General features: G+C 34.3%; 1 protein-coding gene across 1 annotated transcript; it reads left to right on the top strand.

Annotated features, from left to right (window-relative positions):
* The first annotated feature begins 1,713 nt into the window (after positions 1–1,713).
* Positions 1,714–18,181, top strand: LOC123540180 (extracellular serine/threonine protein CG31145-like). The gene is made up of 9 exons (XM_053525861.1): positions 1,714–2,393; positions 2,686–2,816; positions 7,011–7,089; positions 7,519–7,611; positions 10,143–10,255; positions 12,445–12,607; positions 12,820–12,947; positions 14,438–14,519; positions 16,474–18,181. Exons 1-9 carry the CDS (start codon positions 1,885–1,887, stop codon positions 16,754–16,756), a joined length of 1,581 nt encoding a protein of 526 aa, XP_053381836.1. The 5' UTR covers positions 1,714–1,884; the 3' UTR covers positions 16,757–18,181.
* Positions 18,182–20,415: the final 2,234 nt, after the last annotated feature.

Genomic DNA, 20,415 nt, shown 5'->3' with positions numbered 1-20,415 from the left:
TTCCTTCTCAAGGGAAGGAACACTTATGGTGAACATGTCACACTTGACTGAGCATGTAATGGATACAAGGGTATCGTCAAAGCAATCCGATTTCCCGTAGGACGCCGCCATCTTGGACTCATGCATATTCATTACAAATAGCCTCTAGCCCAATATGTGTTTACGCATAATCAATCTTTATTTCAGTCTTTAGTGCAATACAACTTCGTAAAATAACAGAACAACAAGACACAATAATAAAGTTTAAATCATGTAACTCCTCGATTGAATATATCATAGTATAGAATCGAGATTAATGAAATGAATATGCATCATCTAAAAATAGACTCCAGCCAAAAATAAAATTACGTAATGAAATTGTCCCTGTTCACGTGATTTATTTCGCTTCTAACGTTTCAGATTTGCAAGTGTTTTCTTTTGCGTACGTTTTTTTACTCTTCCTGATTTGTTTTTAGAATCGTAAATGCATGTATGAAATGTCTTTGTGTAGGTACTCGCTGGTGTAGTCGCGTGATGAAAATATCCGGAAGTGAAATACAGACTGCAATACAAATGCATAATACGTACTGCACTTGCTTATATAAAAAAACAACTTTGGGTTATGATAAAACTGTTAATACTTGAATTATAGTTAAGTTTGCACCAAAAATGACAGACCATATCTTTCTCATTGCATTATTAAACATTTGTAACATTATGCTAAAACAATTACATCCCTTAAAAAAGAATATTTTATATGCGCTAGAAGGAACCTTTTGGTAAGCTAAATCTTGTGTTATTGTCAAATGAAGTCCTGATGACATTAATTGATTCACATAAAAACATATTAAAATCCATAAAAATCTAGGCAATATTTTAATACACATCTTGGTCCATTGTTTTCAACTCTTGCAACCATTCTTTGCTATCTGCAAGAGAATAAGCATCAAGGGCTATGTGGATTAAAAGTCAAAAAAGGAAAAGAAAAGTTACGATGTATAGAATTATGAAATATTAAATGTAAACGTCGGCTATGCTTTCCCCTTAAGGTAAAACTACTGCATGTAGATGACGTCAACTTGGATATAAGGATTTAACACGGTAAATGATGTTCCATGTGCCCTCGTATATCATTCTATTTTTTATTTCGTGTTAACCTGGTAGAGCGGAATAAAATGTAAACATAAATGTTATTTTGCACAAGACATTGTGAGTATGCTGAATGCTTTTTACGTATGGATTATAATATTGTCATAAAATATGCTAGATCTTTTAAAAACTTTTCATCTCTGAAATGAGGCAGTCCACATGATGTAGTGGTTAAAAATTATAGATTTTGTTAACTATCCAAACAGCAGTTCCTAGAATGACCACACGTAACGCATCAATACCATGTTTCGTGTTTATATCGTCCTAACAAGATATGGTTTGCAGTTGCAGTTTTGGCAGAATCAATTAAAGGTAACAACACATGACCAACCTACACAGTTTCTCAAAATAAATATATACATTTTGTAATAAGTTTTATAATTATGATTTACAGTAAAATAACAACATTTTCAGTTACTACACATCTTATTTCATTATCTGAAAAACTAATTATCGTAGAGATCGATCTTCTTTTGACAACTACTATTGCTTATTGTTCAATTGGAAATATGTTGCCACCATCTGCTACTTGTACATAATGAAGCTGTATTGAGAAATATTCAAAACTTCATTATGGCAATTTACTGCAAGTTTATTTTTTCTTAGGATTATTTCATTGTGTGTAGTTTCTGGCGATATACTAGCAATTTAGTTTGTGTAATCTTGCATGTGTACAGTTACGGTTTTAAAAGTTACATTGGAAGACGAAGTTCAAATATTAGTTTAATATTTATTAAGGGAGAGAAACCGTCGAATATGAAGAGGATTCAAACGAAAGTGCGGATAATGTGTCTTGCTGTAATACCATTCGTTGTAATACACACATTGACAAATATGTATCTTCTCAAGTTTTTCGGTCAAGGAAGTTATGAAACGACGTTTGTTTTAAACCAAAGAATTTATAACAAAAAAAGTGACTCCAGTTCAAGGCAATTGCAAAATAATCATGATAAATACAGCAGGAATGATAATTCAATAAAGATGAGCCAGCTTGACAACTTAAAGAAAGGGCTGAATGAAAGGTCAGAAAACAAGTATAAAGTATCTCCTGAAGATAAGCTTATAAGAACTGTAAATGACGACGCATTAGTTATGATGAAGGATAAATCAGTTGATAGAATGGTTGAGAAATTAAAGATGGCAAACGACTATTTCTTCTTTCCCAATTATTTTTGGAATATCAGTCTACATGATCTTACGAGACGACTGGGTGTTAATGCAAGACGACAAGCAAAGACATTGCCCAAATATGCCCGCATGAAACAGTAGGTGTTTAAAAGCTAAAAACTGCGTGTTTAATATAATTCTTATAATTTATCTCTAATTACTATCACTAGCTTGATAGTTTAAGTTTATTATATTCAACCTTTGCAACACATCATATTTTATCAGTGGAATAGAATGATACAGTTAAGTCTTTACGTCTATTAACACAAATATTCAGATACTGCTGTTTTTTCCGCTCATACATTAAGGACAAGTCCGAGAATTGAAAAATTATAATTTACTGAAATATAATGTTAGCAAAGATATAGTCCTGCATTTATATGTTTACAGTTCTAGTGGGAAAGTACCAGCCTGGAAGTTATTTCACAGAAACATCCGTCGGTTCTCTCTGTACGATCCAGATGATCCAAACATGTATACTATGTTAAATGAAATGACCACACTGCCTATGATAGAAGCAGGTAAACAGATTATCCAAACGTGTATACTATGTTAAATGAAATGACCACACTACCCAACCTATTTTAGAAGCAGGTAAACAGATTACTAGTATCCAAACGTGTATACTATGTTAAATGAAATGACCACACTACCAATGATAGAAGCAGGTAAACAGATTATCCTAACGTGTATACTATGTTAAATGAAATGACCACACTGCCTATGATAGAAGCAGGTAAACAGATTATCCTAACGTGTATACTATGTTAAATGAAATGACCACACTGCCTATGATAGAAGCAGGTAAACAGATTATCCTAACGTGTATACTATGTTAAATGAAATGACCACACTGCCTATGATAGAAGCAGGTAAACAGATTATCCAAACGTGTAAACTATGTTAAATGAAATGACCACACTGCCTATGATAGAAGCAGGTAAACAGATTATTCTAACGTGTATACTATGTTAAATGAAATGACCACACTACCAATGATAGAAGCAGGTAAACAGATTATCCTAACGTGTATACTAAGTTAAATGAAATGACCACACTACCCAACCTATTATAGAAGCAGGTAAACAGATTACTAGTATCCAAACGTGTATACTATGTTAAATGAAATGACCACACTACCAATGATAGAAGCAGGTAAACAGATTATCCTAACGTGTATACTATGTTAAATGAAATGACCACACTGCCTATGATAGAAGCAGGTAAACAGATTATCCTAACGTGTATACTATGTTAAATGAAATGACCACACTGCCTATGATAGAAGCAGGTAAACAGATTATCCTAACGTGCATACTATGTTAAATGAAATGACCACACTGCCTATGATAGAAGCAGGTAAACAGATTATCCTAACGTGTATACTAAGTTAAATGAAATGACCACACTACCCAACCTATTATAGAAGCAGGTAAACAGATTACTAGTATCCAAACGTGTATACTATGTTAAATGAAATGACCACACTACTAATGATAGAAGCAGGTAAACAGATTATCCTAACGTGTATACTATGTTAAATGAAATGACCACACTGCCTATGATAGAAGCAGGTAAACAGATTATCCTAACGTGTATACTATGTTAAATGAAATGACCACACTGCCTATGATAGAAGCAGGTAAACAGATTATCCTAACGTGTAAACTATGTTAAATGATATGACCACACTGCCTATGATAGAAGCAGGTAAACAGATTATCCAAACGTGTATACTATGTTAAATGAAATGACCACACTACCAATGATAGAAGCAGGTAAACAGATTATCCAAACGTGTATACTATGTTAAATGAAATGACCACACTACCCAACCTATTATAGAAGCAGGTTAACAGATTACTAGTATCCAAACGTGTATACTATGTTAAATGAAATGACCACACTACCAATGATAGAAGCAGGTAAACAGATTACTAGTATCCAAACGTGTATACTATGTTAAATGAAATGACCACACTACCTATGATAGAAGCAGGTAAACAGATTACTATATCCAAACGTGTATACTATGTTAAATGAAATGACCACACTGCCTATGATAGAAGCAGGTAAACAGATTATCCAAACGTGTAGACTATGTTAAATGAAATGACCACACTACCTATGACAGAAGCAGGTAAACATATTATCCTAACGTGTATACTATGTTAAATGAAATGACCACACTGCCTATGATAGAAGCAGGTAAACAGATTATCCTAACGAGTATACTATGTTAAATGAAATGACCACACTGCCTATGATAAAAGCAGGTAAACAGATTATCCTAACGTGTAAACTATGTTAAATGAAATGACCACACTGCTTATGATAGAAGCAGGTAAACAGATTATCCTAACGAGTATACTATGTTAAATGAAATGACCACACTACCAATGATAGAAGCAGGTAAACAGATTATCCAAACGTGTATACTATGTTAAATAAAATGACCACACTACCCAACCTATTATAGAAGCAGGTAAACAGATTACTAGTATCCAAACGTGTATACTATGTTAAATGAAATGACCACACTACCAATGATAGAAGCAGGTAAACAGATTATCCTAACGTGTATACTATGTTAAATGGAATGACCACACTGCCTATGATAGAAGCAGGTAAACAGATTATCCTAACGTGTATACTATGTTAAATGAAATGACCACACTGCCTATGATAGAAGCAGGTAAACAGATTATCCTAACGTGTATACTATGTTAAATGAAATGACCACACTGCCTATGATAGAAGCAGGTAAACAGATTATCCTAACATGTATACTATGTTAAATGAAATGACCACACTGCCTATGACAGAAGCAGGTAAACAGATTATCCAAACGTGTATACTATGTTAAATGAAATGACCACACTACCCAACCTATTATAGAAGCAGGTAAACAGATTACTAGTATCCAAACGTGTATACTATGTTAAATGAAATGACCACACTGCCTATGATAGAAGCAGGTAAACAGATTATCCAAACGTGTATACTATGTTAAATGAAATGACCACACTACCTATGATAGAAGCAGGTAAACAGATTACTAGTATCCAAACGTGTATATTATGTTAAATGAAATGACCACGCTGCCTATGACAGAAGCAGGTAAACAGATTATCCAAACGTGTATACAAACGTACTATGTTAAATGAAATGACGACACTGCCTATGATAGAAGCAGGGAAACAGATTACTAGTATCCAAACGTGTAAACTATGTTAAATGAAATGACCACACTACCTATGATAGAAGCAGGTAAACAGATTACTAGTATCCAAACGTGTATACTATGTTAAATGAAATGACCACACTACCTATGATAGAAGCAGGTAAACAGATTACTATATCCAAACGTGTATACTATGTTAAATGAAATGACCACACTGCCTATGATAGAAGCAGGTAAACAGATTATCCAAACGTGTAGACTATGTTAAATGAAATGACCACACTACCTATGACAGAAGCAGGTAAACAGATTATCCAAACGTGTATACTATGTTAAATGAAATGCCCACACTACCCAACCTATTATAGAAGCAGGTAAACAGATTACTAGTATCCAAACGTGTATACTATGTTAAATGAAATGACAACACTACCTAACCTATGATAGAAGCAGGTAAACAGATTATCCAAACGTGTATACTATGTTAAAGGAATTACCACACTGCCTATGATAGAAGCAGGTAAACATATTATCCAAACGTGTATACTATGTTAAAGGAAATTACCACACTTCTTATCATAGAACGTTTTAACTATGTTAAATGAAATAATCATATTACTTATGATAGAAGCGGGTATACTGGTTATCCGAAATTGTGTTCTATAGTAAATGAAATGACTACACTACCCATGATAGAAGCAGGTAAGCAGATTATCCAAACGTATATTATATTAAAGGAAACGACCTCGGGGGATCCAAGCCCGAGCCGAATACAACAAGGTAATGTTATGATGTCCCTTGTGTTTTATGCATAAATGATAAAGATGAAATATTCTTATGCAAATCAGGTGGGACTCGCTGGACATTCTTAGTTTGCATCGGACTTTACTTTTTTGTGGTTTAACAAATATTGATGCAAAATGCAATTACATATGCAATCATACCAACGGTTATTATGTCATTTTCAAGGGATTGTTGAGGGCACCTCATAACATGCCATAATTTTTATCTGAAAATAAAACAAAGCTACAGCCCTAACAAACATAATGATACTCAGGAGCATCCTAAAACATGGTGGAGGATATCAATGGAGCTTATGTAGCACCATCTCAAGAATATGTACATCAGATCTGTGATAAAGATCCCGTCCAAATAAAGGCCACTAATATAAAACCTGATTATAAAGGCCACTTTTTTCTCCTCCAAGTTAATCAAAACGTTGTTAATGATACATGTGATGAGGGACCATTTGTCAAAAAAGACCACAATTTCTATTTTCAAAGGGTGGTCTTTATAGACATGCTTTCAACCAGTAAACTAAATTGTTCCGAGGATACGCTGAATTTCAAAAGGTACATTCAATATTTCTAAATATTTTGGCAAAATAACAAATAGTTGGTTAGTTGTTTTGTTCAGTACGTAGACTTTATTCAGTGACTGAAAGAATAATTAAAGGGGTGTAAATATGTCAAATTCTAACATTGATTTTTTTTTCTGTGAAGTTAGCTAAAAAAGTAAATATATTTTTCAGTCGACAATATCTATGGCACTCAGCTTAAATTAACTGTTAGATTTAGTAATGAGGGAAGAGCAGTAATTAAGTTCATGAGGTTTGTAAACTTATATATACATTTTTATAAAACTTTCATGAATACATTACAAACTGGATGATCTAGAATAAACGTATTTTAATTAATATGTACATTTATATCCATTGAGAAAAGAAAATCCATATAAATCGGTTAATACTGTCTGTTTACATTTTATCATTACCTACTAGGATTGAAAAGTTTCGTTGCTTCCTAAATGAAACTAAATTGGATAAGTAAAGTACAGCTGTTTAAGTTTGTTTCATGTTTGACGGATCGTTTTAAGAAATTCACATTTCTTTCAATTTCAAAACATTTTTCGTCACTTCATTTCATGTAAATGAAAGTAAACTGGAAAAGTAAAGTATATCTGTTGAACTTTTTTCGTGTTTGACATTTTTTAAGAAATTCACAGTTTTTCATTTTTAAAAACATTTTTCGTCACTTCAGGTATCCCAGACAGATTGAGGCTGACGAGAACCGCTATATTTTTGATGATCTAGAAAGGCATGTTGCAGAGATAGCTGCGTTCCAGCTTGACAAGTACGGTATTATTTAACGTTACAGTACTAATTTTTTGTCAGTTCGGACGTAATTCGGTTAGAGTTCCTCTTAAGCCGGTGCTTGGGGGCGTGAAAGGTGTTGCACATTTCATTACCTCTCATGAACAGACTCAATCGAAACGGGCCTGCTATTATTCATCTTGGTTGCATTTTTTGCTTCCAAAAGATCTTTTTACAGAATTTATTAACTTTCACAACGGCAATCTTTAAGTGCCGTGTGGCGGCTGTAAAATTCTCCCCATACTTGGATTCAACGTTGTTATACTTTCTGGTCCTTTGGGATCACTGAGTGCATTCAACATATGTGTAATAAAGTTCCGCTTAAGCCGGTGCTAGGGGGCATGAGAGGTGTTGCACATTTCACTACCTATTATGTACAGACTTCATCAAACCGAGTCTGATATTATTCTTCTTGGTTGCATTCTTTGCTTCCAATAGATCTTTTTATAGATTTTATTGGAGTGCAAAATTTGTTTGTAGTGATGGGCAAACCGGTTAGATTTGCCAACCAATTAATCGGCATAATCGGACAAGCCAGCCTTTGCGATAAATTGGACATAATCGGATAACTGGTTATTTTAGTTGCATATCTATATAGGTTCACATTTAACTTGGTTATAAACATATAAGGTGCATGTTTTATATCTTTTTTATATGTGAAGTATTTAAAAACAGAATCACGCCAAGATTAGATATCTTATTTCCATTGTATTTCATATGCAAAGATCCTTCATTAACACAAGTAAATTAACAGCGTAAAAAGTAATGAAAGACAGTCAGCTTCAAATCTGGTATACTTCTTTAGTTTACCAGCGTTCAGACAAACACTATTAATCCAGTGATATTTTGTTATTAAATTAAAAAGTATTTGGAATTTAGCAAGAAAAAATATAACGATTTATTAATGCTTAATTAACTACTTGCATTTTTTTCAATCGCACAAAGTTCAAAATTGAAAATACGTTTGTTTGCGTAAGTCTTACGACTTGCTTTGTATACTACCGAAGTAATGTCCAGAGTTTAGTATGATGGTTTCCCCGGCTTAATTTTGTAAAAGCCAAATACCTTCCAACATCTGGAAGCAGCTTTGGCGTTTGGGTGATCATAGATGAGCTAGAGTTAACTCGAGAAATTTTCAACAAACATGTTGGAAGCCATTTTTGAACAAGAATAGTTTCTCTTGGCGTAATTGCCTCCAAAGAACCGTAAATACCAGACAGAAAGAGGTCAGAAACAAATAAATTATCCGTTTGGTGTGCCAAGTAATTAAGCGTTCAGAGAAAAGTGAAGTCGGCGATTGCGATCATGAATGCCACGTCGACGATTATCCGAGTGTCGCTAATTGTCGCCCCATCACTATTTGTTTGCACTGGTTCGTTTATTTTTAAAAAATTTGCAATGTATCAATATGAATTAATAAAGATGTTTCCATTGCGTATATTAATGAATTGTCAGGTGATAACGATTTTTTACACTGTGCTGTTACTTTAAGTCTTTGGAGCCTCGTAGGAACTAAGGGGCTCAAAGTTAGGTTGCACATTGTTATGCCTCCCATCCCCTTTCAGTTAAACACCCAAGTAATGTTTTGTCACTTATCGTCAAAAGCTGTAATCCCACCGTGTTCGATTTATTGTTTGATATATTTTCTACTTTGTCTATTTGTTTACTTTGTTTTATTTGTCCATATCTATCATACACGTATCCACACTGTTATAACCAACTGTATTCCGATTTGACAAGGTCTAGGTTCTTGGAAAGTAACCCTTTCTACTGAATCTTTGTCGTTTTTTTTTTGTTGTTTTTTTTTTGTTTGTTTGTTTGTTTTGGGTTTTACGCCATTTTTTCAACAGTATTTCAGTTATGTAACTGCAGGAAGTTAACCTAACCAGTGTTCCTGGATTCTATACCAGTACTTCCCCACATGAATCAGATGTGGAAGACGAATGATTTCAGATATGATGTCTTTGTTATAAGTATAGTTGAAACTAGATATCTCGAGCTCGCTTATCTCACAAATTCCGGCTATCTCACAAATTCCATCTATGTCACAATTCCGGCTATCTCACAAATTCCATCTATCTCACAATTCCGGCTATCTCACAATTCCGGCTATCTCACAAATTCCATCTATCTCACAATTCCGGCTATCTCACAAATTCCATCTATCTCACAATTCCGGCTATCTCACAAATTCCGGCTATCTCACAATTTCGGCTATGTCACAATTTCCGGCTATCTCACAATTCCGGCTATCTCACAATTCCGGCTATCAACTCCAGCTATCTCACAAATTCCGGCTATCTCGCAATTCCAGCTATCTCGCAAATATGTTCAAAGCTCGTCCCGAAAACACGTGCATAAAATACTATCTTTAAGAGTAATCTCAAAGAAAAACGCTTGGTCCCCTATATTTTGAGATACCGGGTTTCAGCTGCATAAACATTTTGTTATTTTATCAGTCTTAGTTCAACAAACGTATTAAAAGGTTTACTTGGCTGTTATTTGATTCAGTATACTTGGGTTTTATCGAGTACCTCCAACCATCGGAAGACTGGTAAACATTACATCAGAACTAGAGCCAATCATGCCAAAGTCAGTACGAGTTACGCTCTTCAAATCACCAGGTACCAATTATATACTCATTTTATAAGTTAAAGTGTACGTAGTATAACGACTTTTATTTCGGCTTTTATTTAACAAAAATCAAGTCCTTCGAGTGGTATATCGTCCAATTTACCACGGTTCAGAGTTCAGATGCGTAGGAATTGAACCACCGAGTGGTCAAATACAGAAGCATCTGAACGATGAACCGTAGTAAATTAGACGATAAATCACAAGAAGGCCTTGATTGTTTTCAATCTGACATGCCCATAGACATATTTTAATTAAGAAATAATAAATCTGTTCCTATATTTTATCAGTTAATAAAATATGGGCAGGAGTTTGGATGCGTAATAATTAAATCACGAGTGCGTAGCACGAGTGATTTAATTATTCGCATCCAAACGACTGCCCATGTTTTATTAATTGATAAAATTATTGGAACATATTTATCATTTCGATTCTAACAACGCAAATAATTCACATTTTACAGTAATACATTTCCAGCGTAATATGTCATTCGGGTCATATGCTGTTACAATTTACCCCCTATGGATAGAAAGTGTTGCACAGCCAATGGAACGTATAGATATTTGTTTCTTTTTTATCAGAATTTTGAGAAGAATTTATAAATTAGTAATCTAACAGCTCGCAAACTAATTATGAACAGAATCATCAAATTAGGCGAGTTGACCATGTGTTACGAGTGACGAGCTTAACTTTTATATGACGTCACATCATTATGACGTCATACTTTATGTCATACATTTATGACGTCACTGCTGAATCATAGTAAGGCTAATTCGCTCGTAGAGATCAGAACGTGTTTTACGGACCTACACATAAGTCAGTATGACTTTTTATTATATTTATGTTTCTGAAATGCTGTTTTCAACCGTTTGGCCCTGAAATAATTCGTATGTAATGGAACTGAAGTAGAATCTCTTATGTTACAATCATAGGGGGTGAAATGTAACAGCCAACCATATTTTAAAGTAGATTCATGTATAGGCGATTTCGCTATATGTTTATATAGCAATTGCTGCGGATCGTGTTAGAATAAATATTATGATGGACTTCATAATGTATCGAACGTCATGCGATAACATGACGTCATAATTGACATAATATCGCAGAATATATAGAGCTTGATTTCCTTCTTTGTTTAATTAACTGGAAATCAAATCGGGCCATGTTAGAAATTACGCTTTACTATCAGCACTACCTTAGTTTATTTGTTAATATTTATATTTTTGACTGCTGGTATTACGACACATTTGTATATTTCTGAGCAATGTTGTTTTAGAGTTTCTGTTCGTATTTCATAATTGTGGTTATTGTATACAAGTTTTATAAATGTTGATACGTGCATATTATGACATGTACGTTTATATAATAGCAGTAAATATTATACTGAAAAACAAGTTTATGATGTTTGTAAACATTTAAATTAGTATTGTAATTGTATTGAAAAACATGTTTATGATCCGCACATTTTTATTTTGTTATGGTAATTGTATTGAAAATATAAACAGTTTGCTGATATATCCGTTTCACAGTTGTTGTAACTGAATTGATTTGTACACACGCTCTCCAGAACATTTTATTTGTTTCTGTACAGGCAGTAAAAGGTAATACTTGTTGTAGTCATCCCACTCGATGATTAGAATGACGGAAATGCTTTTATCCATATGAGATTCAAATGATGAATGTTGTATTCCACTTAAAGGCACGCACCTCCAGCAAATATCTCTCTTTCAAATTGTTTGGTCATATTTTGAACATTAAAATATGAGTTTTTGTTTCTAAACTATTTTGAAATGCTAAATCAAGAAAAAAAATGACCGTTTCGGGAATCGAACCCGGACCGCCGCGACAATAAACAAGTTTTCCGCTGTCGTTCCCAATACTTATAGTAAGGAATTAGGTTTCAGTGCGCCTTAAATATAGATAATTGTAATTTACATCGAGTATAGCGTTACAAACGCTTTTCGATTTTCATCTTAAAAAGTAGTAAAAGCACATAAAACTCATGTGTTTCAGTAACAAATAGTGTTTCAAAGCAAACATTAATTCCTTGATATCTAAAAACTGTTCGTTTTCGAACGATCTGGAGGACAGTGCCTTTAATACAAATATGATATGATTTTTTTAGACGCAAGTACATGTAATAACTTTGAATAAACAGCTTATACATTTTGTACGTTACCAGCGGGAAATCTGTGTTTCTACGGTGAATGTGACTACTACTGTGACAGTGCGCATGCGTTCTGCGGACATCCAGATATGATAGAAATTTCAGTGCAGAGTTACCTCCCGTCAACAAATATTGCTGATCGAAGAGATTGGTATCAACCATGGTGCCGTTCTTACAGGTTTGGTAGATTTTCTTGATACAACAGATGTGTAATTTTACTTTTCTAAAGTGTAAGCAGAACCATTTTCACTCATAGAGTTACTATCTCTTACGCTTTTGTTTTGCAATACTCCAATTATATACAAACATCTCTATTGTGCTTTTGAACTTTATCTACCTTAACACCCTTAGGAAAATATATGTACAAGAGTGATCTATCTTCCCTTACAGTCTATCCCATAAGGCATACTGGGAGAAACATGAAGATCTCTGTGACTCTATTCGCAACGAATATCCATACAACAACGGCAAACTTCTTTTGGATATCATAGATGCACATACATTTGACTTTTTAACAGGTATGTGATCATTATTCAATTCATCATAAAGACATTTTGTGTCTCTAGCGATGTGCAAAGTTAGATAAGTAACTACTGAAATTTCTTCGGTTTTAAGCTTTAAAATGAGAGTCACTAAAATGAGAGTAACTTGGTTTTAAAATTTTAAAGTAATTTTAAGAACTCGATGCACCAATCTATTTAAAACCTGATAATTATTGGGCTGTTATTTACAAACTTTGTGAAATTCTTGATCATGGTAATTTTCCGATGGTATAACTGTAAAACATTTAGTTAAAAATTGTTATTATACTGCTATTGTCGGACATATCATATGTTGGCTCTTATTCTACCAAGCAGAATAGATGTCTTATACCATACAGGTAGTCTTTAAAGCTCACATGGAGCTGCTATGATATTTTTCTGCTGACACCGAATTGTGTGTTCTCTAGTTATTATGTCTCCTTCAAAGGATTTAATCATATTCCTTTATTGTTCATTCGTGGTTTTTTTGTTAGAAAACATTTACTAGAGCATTTCTGGTTTTTAAATGTCGTGCTTTTTTGTTAGGCGTGACAAAAGGATTTTACCTTAGTGTCCAGTGTGATAATAGAAAATGTGGGTCTGTACACTCTTAAAAATATATAACAACTAGTCCAAGAAGAGTATTACGAAACGAGCTGATAAAGGAACAAAGTGGGGCACCGCTATGAAACGGTCGTTGGATAAAATAGTACTTGCCAATTTAGTAACTGGTTATATATTTCATCCTACGACCGTTTCATGGCTGTGCCCCACTATGTACCTTTATTAGCTCGTTTTGGCCTTGTCTTCATGAACTACTTTATATATGTACTTTCGCGTATATATTTTATCCAAAGCCCGTTTCAAGGCTGTGCCCCACTATGTACCTTTATTAGCTTGTTTCGTCCTTGTCTTCATGAACTATTTATATATGTATTTTTGGTTATATAGTTCATCCCACAGCCGTTTCATGGCTGTGCCCCACTATGTCTCTTTATTAACTCGTTTCGCCCTTGTCTTCATGAACTTCTTTATATATGAATTTTTATTTATTTTTTTCATCCCACGACCGTTTCATGGCTGTTGCCCACTACATGTACGTACCATTATTAGTTCGTTTCGTCCTTGTTTTATGAACTACTTTATATTATGTATTTTTATTATCCAGTGACCATTTCATGGCTGTATCCCAGTGTGTTCCTTTATTAGCTCGTTTCATCCTTGTCGTCATGAATTACTTTGTATATGTGTATTTTGTGCATATATTAAACATGTACACATGCTTAAGGTTTACATGACATTTCCTACTAAATAATAATCCCTGCGTTTTACATTTATATGTAATTTTTCATGCAAATATTCCAGGTTTTTAGTTCGGAAAGATCATGAAGATTGGTTAAAGTTATCTGTTGTTGTATCAGTTATCAATGACATCGAATTCGTTCATTTTCATATTTTCTTTGATAAATCACTGCATATTACATTAGGTAACAAGGACAGACATAGTTTTGAGACGTTCATAGATTTTGGCAACTTCACATTTCCAATTTTGTTCGACAACGGAAGAGGGTATGTAACGGAGTTTATGGAATGCAAGCTGTATTTTGTGAATATCTATGATAAGTGATTTTATAATTATACCAATGTGCTCTACCAAGGAAGTTGAGGGTATTTTCTTTTCTTTTTAGCTCACCTGAGCACAAGGTGCTCGGGTGAGCTATTGTGATCGCCTACCGTCCGGCGTCGGTCCGTCGTCCGTCCGTCCACACTTTCCTTTAAACGACATCTCTGAAGTTGATGGAATTTGGCCTGAATGTTCCTTGGATTGTCTCCTTCCAAATTTTTTTCAAAGCATTGAATTCCACACGGAATTCTGGTTGCCATGGTAACCGAAACGAAATATTTTACAAATCTTTTTGTTCAAAACCGCAAGGCGTGAAGCATCAATATTTGGCATGTGACATCATTTAATGATCTTCTATGAAGATTGTTAAAATATGCGCCTGGGGTGAAAAGGGGCCCCAAGTTTTACATAGACTTATATAGGAGAAAACTTTAAAAATCTTCTTGTCTGAAACCACAAGACCAAGGCTTTTGGGATATAGTATGTAGCATTGCTCTGTGATCCTCTGCCAAGATTGTTCAAATTATTACTCTGGGGTGAAAAGAGATCCCAAGTTTTACATAGACTTACATATGAAAAAACTTTTAAAATCTTCTTGTCTGAAACTGCAAGGCATAGGCTTTTGATATTTAGTATGTTGCATTACCTAGTGGTCCTGTACCAAGATTATTCAAATTATGCCCCTGAGTTGAAAAGAGGCCACACCGAGGGGTTCCCAAGTTTTACATAGACTTATATAGGAATTTTTTAAAAAAATCCTCTTGTCTGAAATCGTAAGACCTAGGCCTTGGATATTTGGTAAGTAGTATTGCCTTGTGGTCCTCTACCAAGATTGTTCATATTATGCCCCTGGGGTGAAAGGAGGACATGCCCTGGGGGTCGCAAAGTTTACATATACTTTTATAGGATTTTTTTTTAAAAATGTTCTCGCCTGAAAGTTCAAGGCCTAGGCCTTTGATATATGGAATATAGCATTGCTTAGTAGATCTCTAATAAGATTTTTCAAATTATGCCCCTAGGGTGAAAAGAGGCCCTGCCCCCAGGGGTCACTTGTTGTGTGAGTTATATAGGAAAATATACTTCAAAAAATTTTGATCATATTTCCTAGACTGTTTAATTATAATGGCTGTGACTAAATACAGAGTTGGTGCACCTGTGATATATTACAGACTCCGGTATATACCGGATTAACTAAATTTGAACGAAAATATCTTAAAAGTATATATTTTGTAACCATGGTGATACTAACCCTAACCTCTAGTCAGTATATTATGCATTTGATACTCTAAATGCGTGCGGACATGCAAAAAAATGAGTAATTTTGCCGTGCGCTCCAATGGATAATAATTCCGCGCAGGCGCAGAACGGCTGCACCAACTCTGCAATGAGAAACATTCAATTATAATTACCTGATGACCCCAAGTAATTAGGGGTCACCTGACTATGAGCTTGACCTACTTTCTTATTTTTTAAAATACAGCCTTGAAATTTAGATGACATGTACCGTTTTGCACACCGATCTTAAAACTGACTTTCAGTGACCATGAATGTGACCTACTGTCCTACTTTCGTAATATTTTAGCATCAGTTTGACATTTGAAACATGTAGCTCACATTACTCAGGTTAGCGATCCAGGGTCAAGTTAAAAAAATCCTGGCATAATTATATGATAAGTAACAGACTCATGCTTTATCTTATAGTATGATGAATCTTATGTTGAAAAATTCTTTTTATTAATAGCCTTTAAATAGAAAATCTTGTAAAAACCTGAATAAGTGGGTACGAACATTTTTGAAGCTTATGTGAGTAAATCATATGAAATTTATAGATACAAATTAATAATCGTAATATGAAGATTTCTGTAGATGTACATGTCAGTTTGAATGTTTTATTTACAGATTCGGGCGACAGACATATGATGCCATGTCCATTTTAGCACCTTTACGACAGTGTTGTTTGATACGGAAATCGACGTTGCTGAAATACGTTAAATTATACGTTGGTCCTGAAAGACTTAGTGTTCTAATGGAAAAAGCTTTAGAGGCGGATCCTTTAGCGCCAGTGTTAATTAAACCACATTTAAATGCTTTAGACAGGCGGCTGTTGAAAATTTTACAAGCAGTTGCTGAGTGTATAGAAAAATACCCAGTGAATAAAGTAGTGGTGTCTGATAGATTCTGAAAATATTGCTGAAAATAGTAATTTGCTTGAAAAAAAGAACGGTTGTATGTGTTTTTAAGAATGTATATTAATATGGTTACCACAGTTGTTGATGGGCAAATGCTGCAATGAAGAATCCATTTATATGAACAATGTAGCAAATTTAGTTATATTAACGTTGACTTGAAAGGCTAAAATATTGTGTATCTGAAAGTGTCTTAAGTTGTTAAGAAATTAAGTGCACTTTAGTAATTTGGTAATGAATTTCTCTGAAAAAAAAATCCCGTCAATAAGAATGACTGGAATTTTAACAATGATTTAATTATAGATGTCATTACATGTATTTAGAATTTAGAAATATAATATGATTACACTTCAAAATGTACCAATCATGTTTAGGACTGGAAAAACAAATTACATACATAATATCAATAGATTTGAACAATTGATCGAAACGCAAAAAGTTAACGATGTATATGGACAGGATAGGCGACATTACGTTAACGATGTATATGAGCAGGATAGGCGACATTACGTTAACGATGTATATGAACAGGATAGGCGACATTACGTTAACGATGTATATGAACAGGATAGGCGATATTACGTTAACTATGTATATGAACAGGATAGGCGACATTACGTTAACGATGTATATGAACAGGATAGGCGATATTACGTTAACGATGTATATGAACAGGATAGGCGACATTACGTTAACGATGTATATGAACAGGATAGGCGACATTACGTTAACTGATTTAAAAACCTGTTGTATCATAATTATAATAAAAGATGTAATTATTAGACGGGTGAAAAAGACGACGGATATGGTGCCAGGAAATGAATGATAGTACCTGCAGTATTATTATTATACATAGCGATAGCACGTCTTAAAATGTAAATTCCTCTCCTCTCATTGCTCGGTAACTGGTCGCATGGAGAGCCATAGAAAGTGATATTCACTGCAAAGAGTAACTCTTGTAAACAAACTTGACAGAATAATTACTCGTCGAAACAAAATACATGTTTTGTGCACATGCCTCAGAGAGGTATACGTTCGTAAGTGCGTGCGTTTTCAATTTCTAAAGTGCATTAGTTCAAAGTCTTTGTTGATTAAAACTAATCTATTCAAGAAAATTAACGTAAACAAATGCTGAATGTTCAACCGATCCAGTATGTGCCACTTTGACTGCTAGTTAATATTTAGCGACTATGTGACAATATTTTACCAAAAGTAACATACATGTTTTCTTTGAAAGCATCATTATTATGTTAATGTATTTCATTCCTAAACAAGCAAATACAAATCAAATAGCTCATTCAGAAGCTCTCATTTCAATGTGCTATTTCCTGCGAACTATGTGCAATTTTAAAGAGAATGCATAGCTAACATATACATGCCGCTTCGTTAATTATTGTCATCGTGCAATTTGTTTGATGAGAATTAAATAAAATTTAAAACTCGCGTATTTGGTCCTTTCATATAGTATGTACTTGCCTGCATTAATTTTTTCATTAAGATGAATTAATATAAACTATGCTAGCTGTTTAGTGTCCGTATGCCTTGTTGCGTATGAATACATACTCGCATCAGCGTCCGTTTAGTAACCAAACCACATCAAGGTTACCGTGAAGCATATAGTCGTAGCTTCGTCCGTCCTTACGTCCGTCCGTCCCGCAATTCTTGTTTAGCGTATTTTCAGCAACCACTGGTTGTAAATAAGCGAAACTTTATAGGAAGCTTTGCTATCAAAAGGAGATGCGCATCTTCATGTTCTAGTCAGATGGTTTTTCACAGAAGTATTGCCCTTTACTTATTCAATAGTAGTATACTATAGTACAATTCTTGTCCGGAGTATTTCTCAGCAACCAGTGGTTGAAATAGTGAAACTTTATAGGACGCTTTACTATCAAGAGGAAATGCGCATATTATCTTCGTGTTCCGGTCGGACGATTTTGCACCCAGTTATTGCCCTTTGATTATTCAAAATATATATTGTAAAAGGAAATGCACTTATTATCTTCGTGTTTCAGTCGAATGATTTTTCGTAGAGTTATTGCACTTTGATTATTCAACAATTGTAAACAATAGTACAGTTCCTGTCTGTAGAATGTCTTAGAAACCACTGGTTGGCATTTAATGAAACTTCAGAGGAAGCTTCACAATCAAGAGGAAATGCGCATATTATCTTCGTGTTCTGGTCGGACGATTTTGCACCCAGTTATTGCCCTTTGAGTATTCAAAATAGCATATTATAGTACAATTCTTTTCCGGGGTATCAGCAACCACTAATTGGAATTTAGCCATACTTCATAAGAAGCTTTACTTACATGTCATGGTTGTGGGTTCTATTTTCGAATTCTCCTAATCTGATGAGATTGCTGTGCACACAAATAACAAAATCACTGGCAGTCTTGCTAATTCAATATAACATTTTAATTGGATTAAAATACATCGTATTAAACTTGCAGAATTTCAAATTTCCCGAACCCTCTCTCCATTACATATAACTGCCACATGTGCCATCACGTGTTTCATGCTTACTGACCCTGACTTGAATATGTTTAAGTTAAACGTTGTTTTTCTTCAGGCATCTTTTGATGGGCTCCTAATCACCTTCGCGCGTTGAAATCTTCTTGTGACAGATATAAAGATAAAACACAAATAGTACTATATTTTCACGACATCTCGCAGAAAAGGTGTACTTTCACACCAGATTTGCATATAAATCACACATACTTTAGCTGAATATATAACAGCCAAAATAGCCTAAAATCCACCATTCTGCTTGAAGGAATCTAAACTTTATCAGAGCCCTCCCTTACCTACCATCACCTTGATGTACCTATGCGCTATACTTTTGGACCAGGGCCTGCTACAGGACCACCTTATTCAGATTCAGAAGTTGTAGCATAATGTTAATTAGATATAAATATTTAGGTTCCCGTTTGATTACCTAGAAAATATTAGTTGTTATGCAACTTTACCAGATGAGCCAAACACAAAGTATACTGAATACGTCGTTGTCAATGCCTGCCACATTTGATAACGACTTCTGTCTTGTTAATAAAAACTCTTCTCGAGAATGAACTAGATTGCAACATTAAAACATCCACTTTCGAGAAAGATTTAATTGGGAGCATGCCCCAAGACACCCTAGCGAACTGAGCCTATGCTGTTCCTCTAAGCAGGCCTACAACGTCAAAATCACCAGCTTCGCCCCCGGTTTCTGTTACTTTTTGTCTTTTTGATCCACATAACCCTAGACGCTCATTCTCCTCCAGATAGCAGAGAAAAGTTGCAAAATATTTACCTAGATCTGTGTCCTTTTATGGATTTCAGTAAGTTTTAATGTTAAACAATTAATGTCTTTCGGACTTCATATGGCAACTTCCTCATAGTGAAAGCTGTGTAACTAGAGACATAATGAAGGAAATTGACAGGAAGTGTCTCCACAATTAAGATGATGTTTTATCTTTAAACTTTATACAAAGGCAAATTCCAACTGTGTTTGGATAGTTACAGATTCTTTAATATGTAATACTCATCAGAAAGAGAATTAATTCCTTAGATACCGGATGACAGCTTTTCCAAACTCTTATCATATATGATGTGGGGTATTAGAAGTACAATGTATATCCGTTGTATAAATGAAAGAAGATTGTAAAAGAAGGTT

Source organism: Mercenaria mercenaria, chromosome 16 (genome assembly GCF_021730395.1).
Source record: "Mercenaria mercenaria strain notata chromosome 16, MADL_Memer_1, whole genome shotgun sequence".
NCBI lineage: Eukaryota > Metazoa > Mollusca > Bivalvia > Venerida > Veneridae > Mercenaria > Mercenaria mercenaria.
The sequence above is the reverse complement of the archived record's forward strand: the minus strand, read 5'-3'. Positions and strand labels throughout refer to the sequence as shown.

Excerpts from the sequence above, each read along its gene's own strand:
- LOC123540180 (XM_053525861.1), top strand. The coding sequence starts at position 1,885 with ATGAAGAGGATTCAAACGAAAGTGCGGATAATGTGTCTTGCTGTAATA. Across the intron at positions 2,817-7,010 it reads ACTGCCTATGATAGAAGCAG|TCGACAATATCTATGGCACT; the intron begins GTAAACAGATTA and ends TATATTTTTCAG. Across the intron at positions 12,608-12,819 it reads CCATGGTGCCGTTCTTACAG|TCTATCCCATAAGGCATACT; the intron begins GTTTGGTAGATT and ends CTTCCCTTACAG.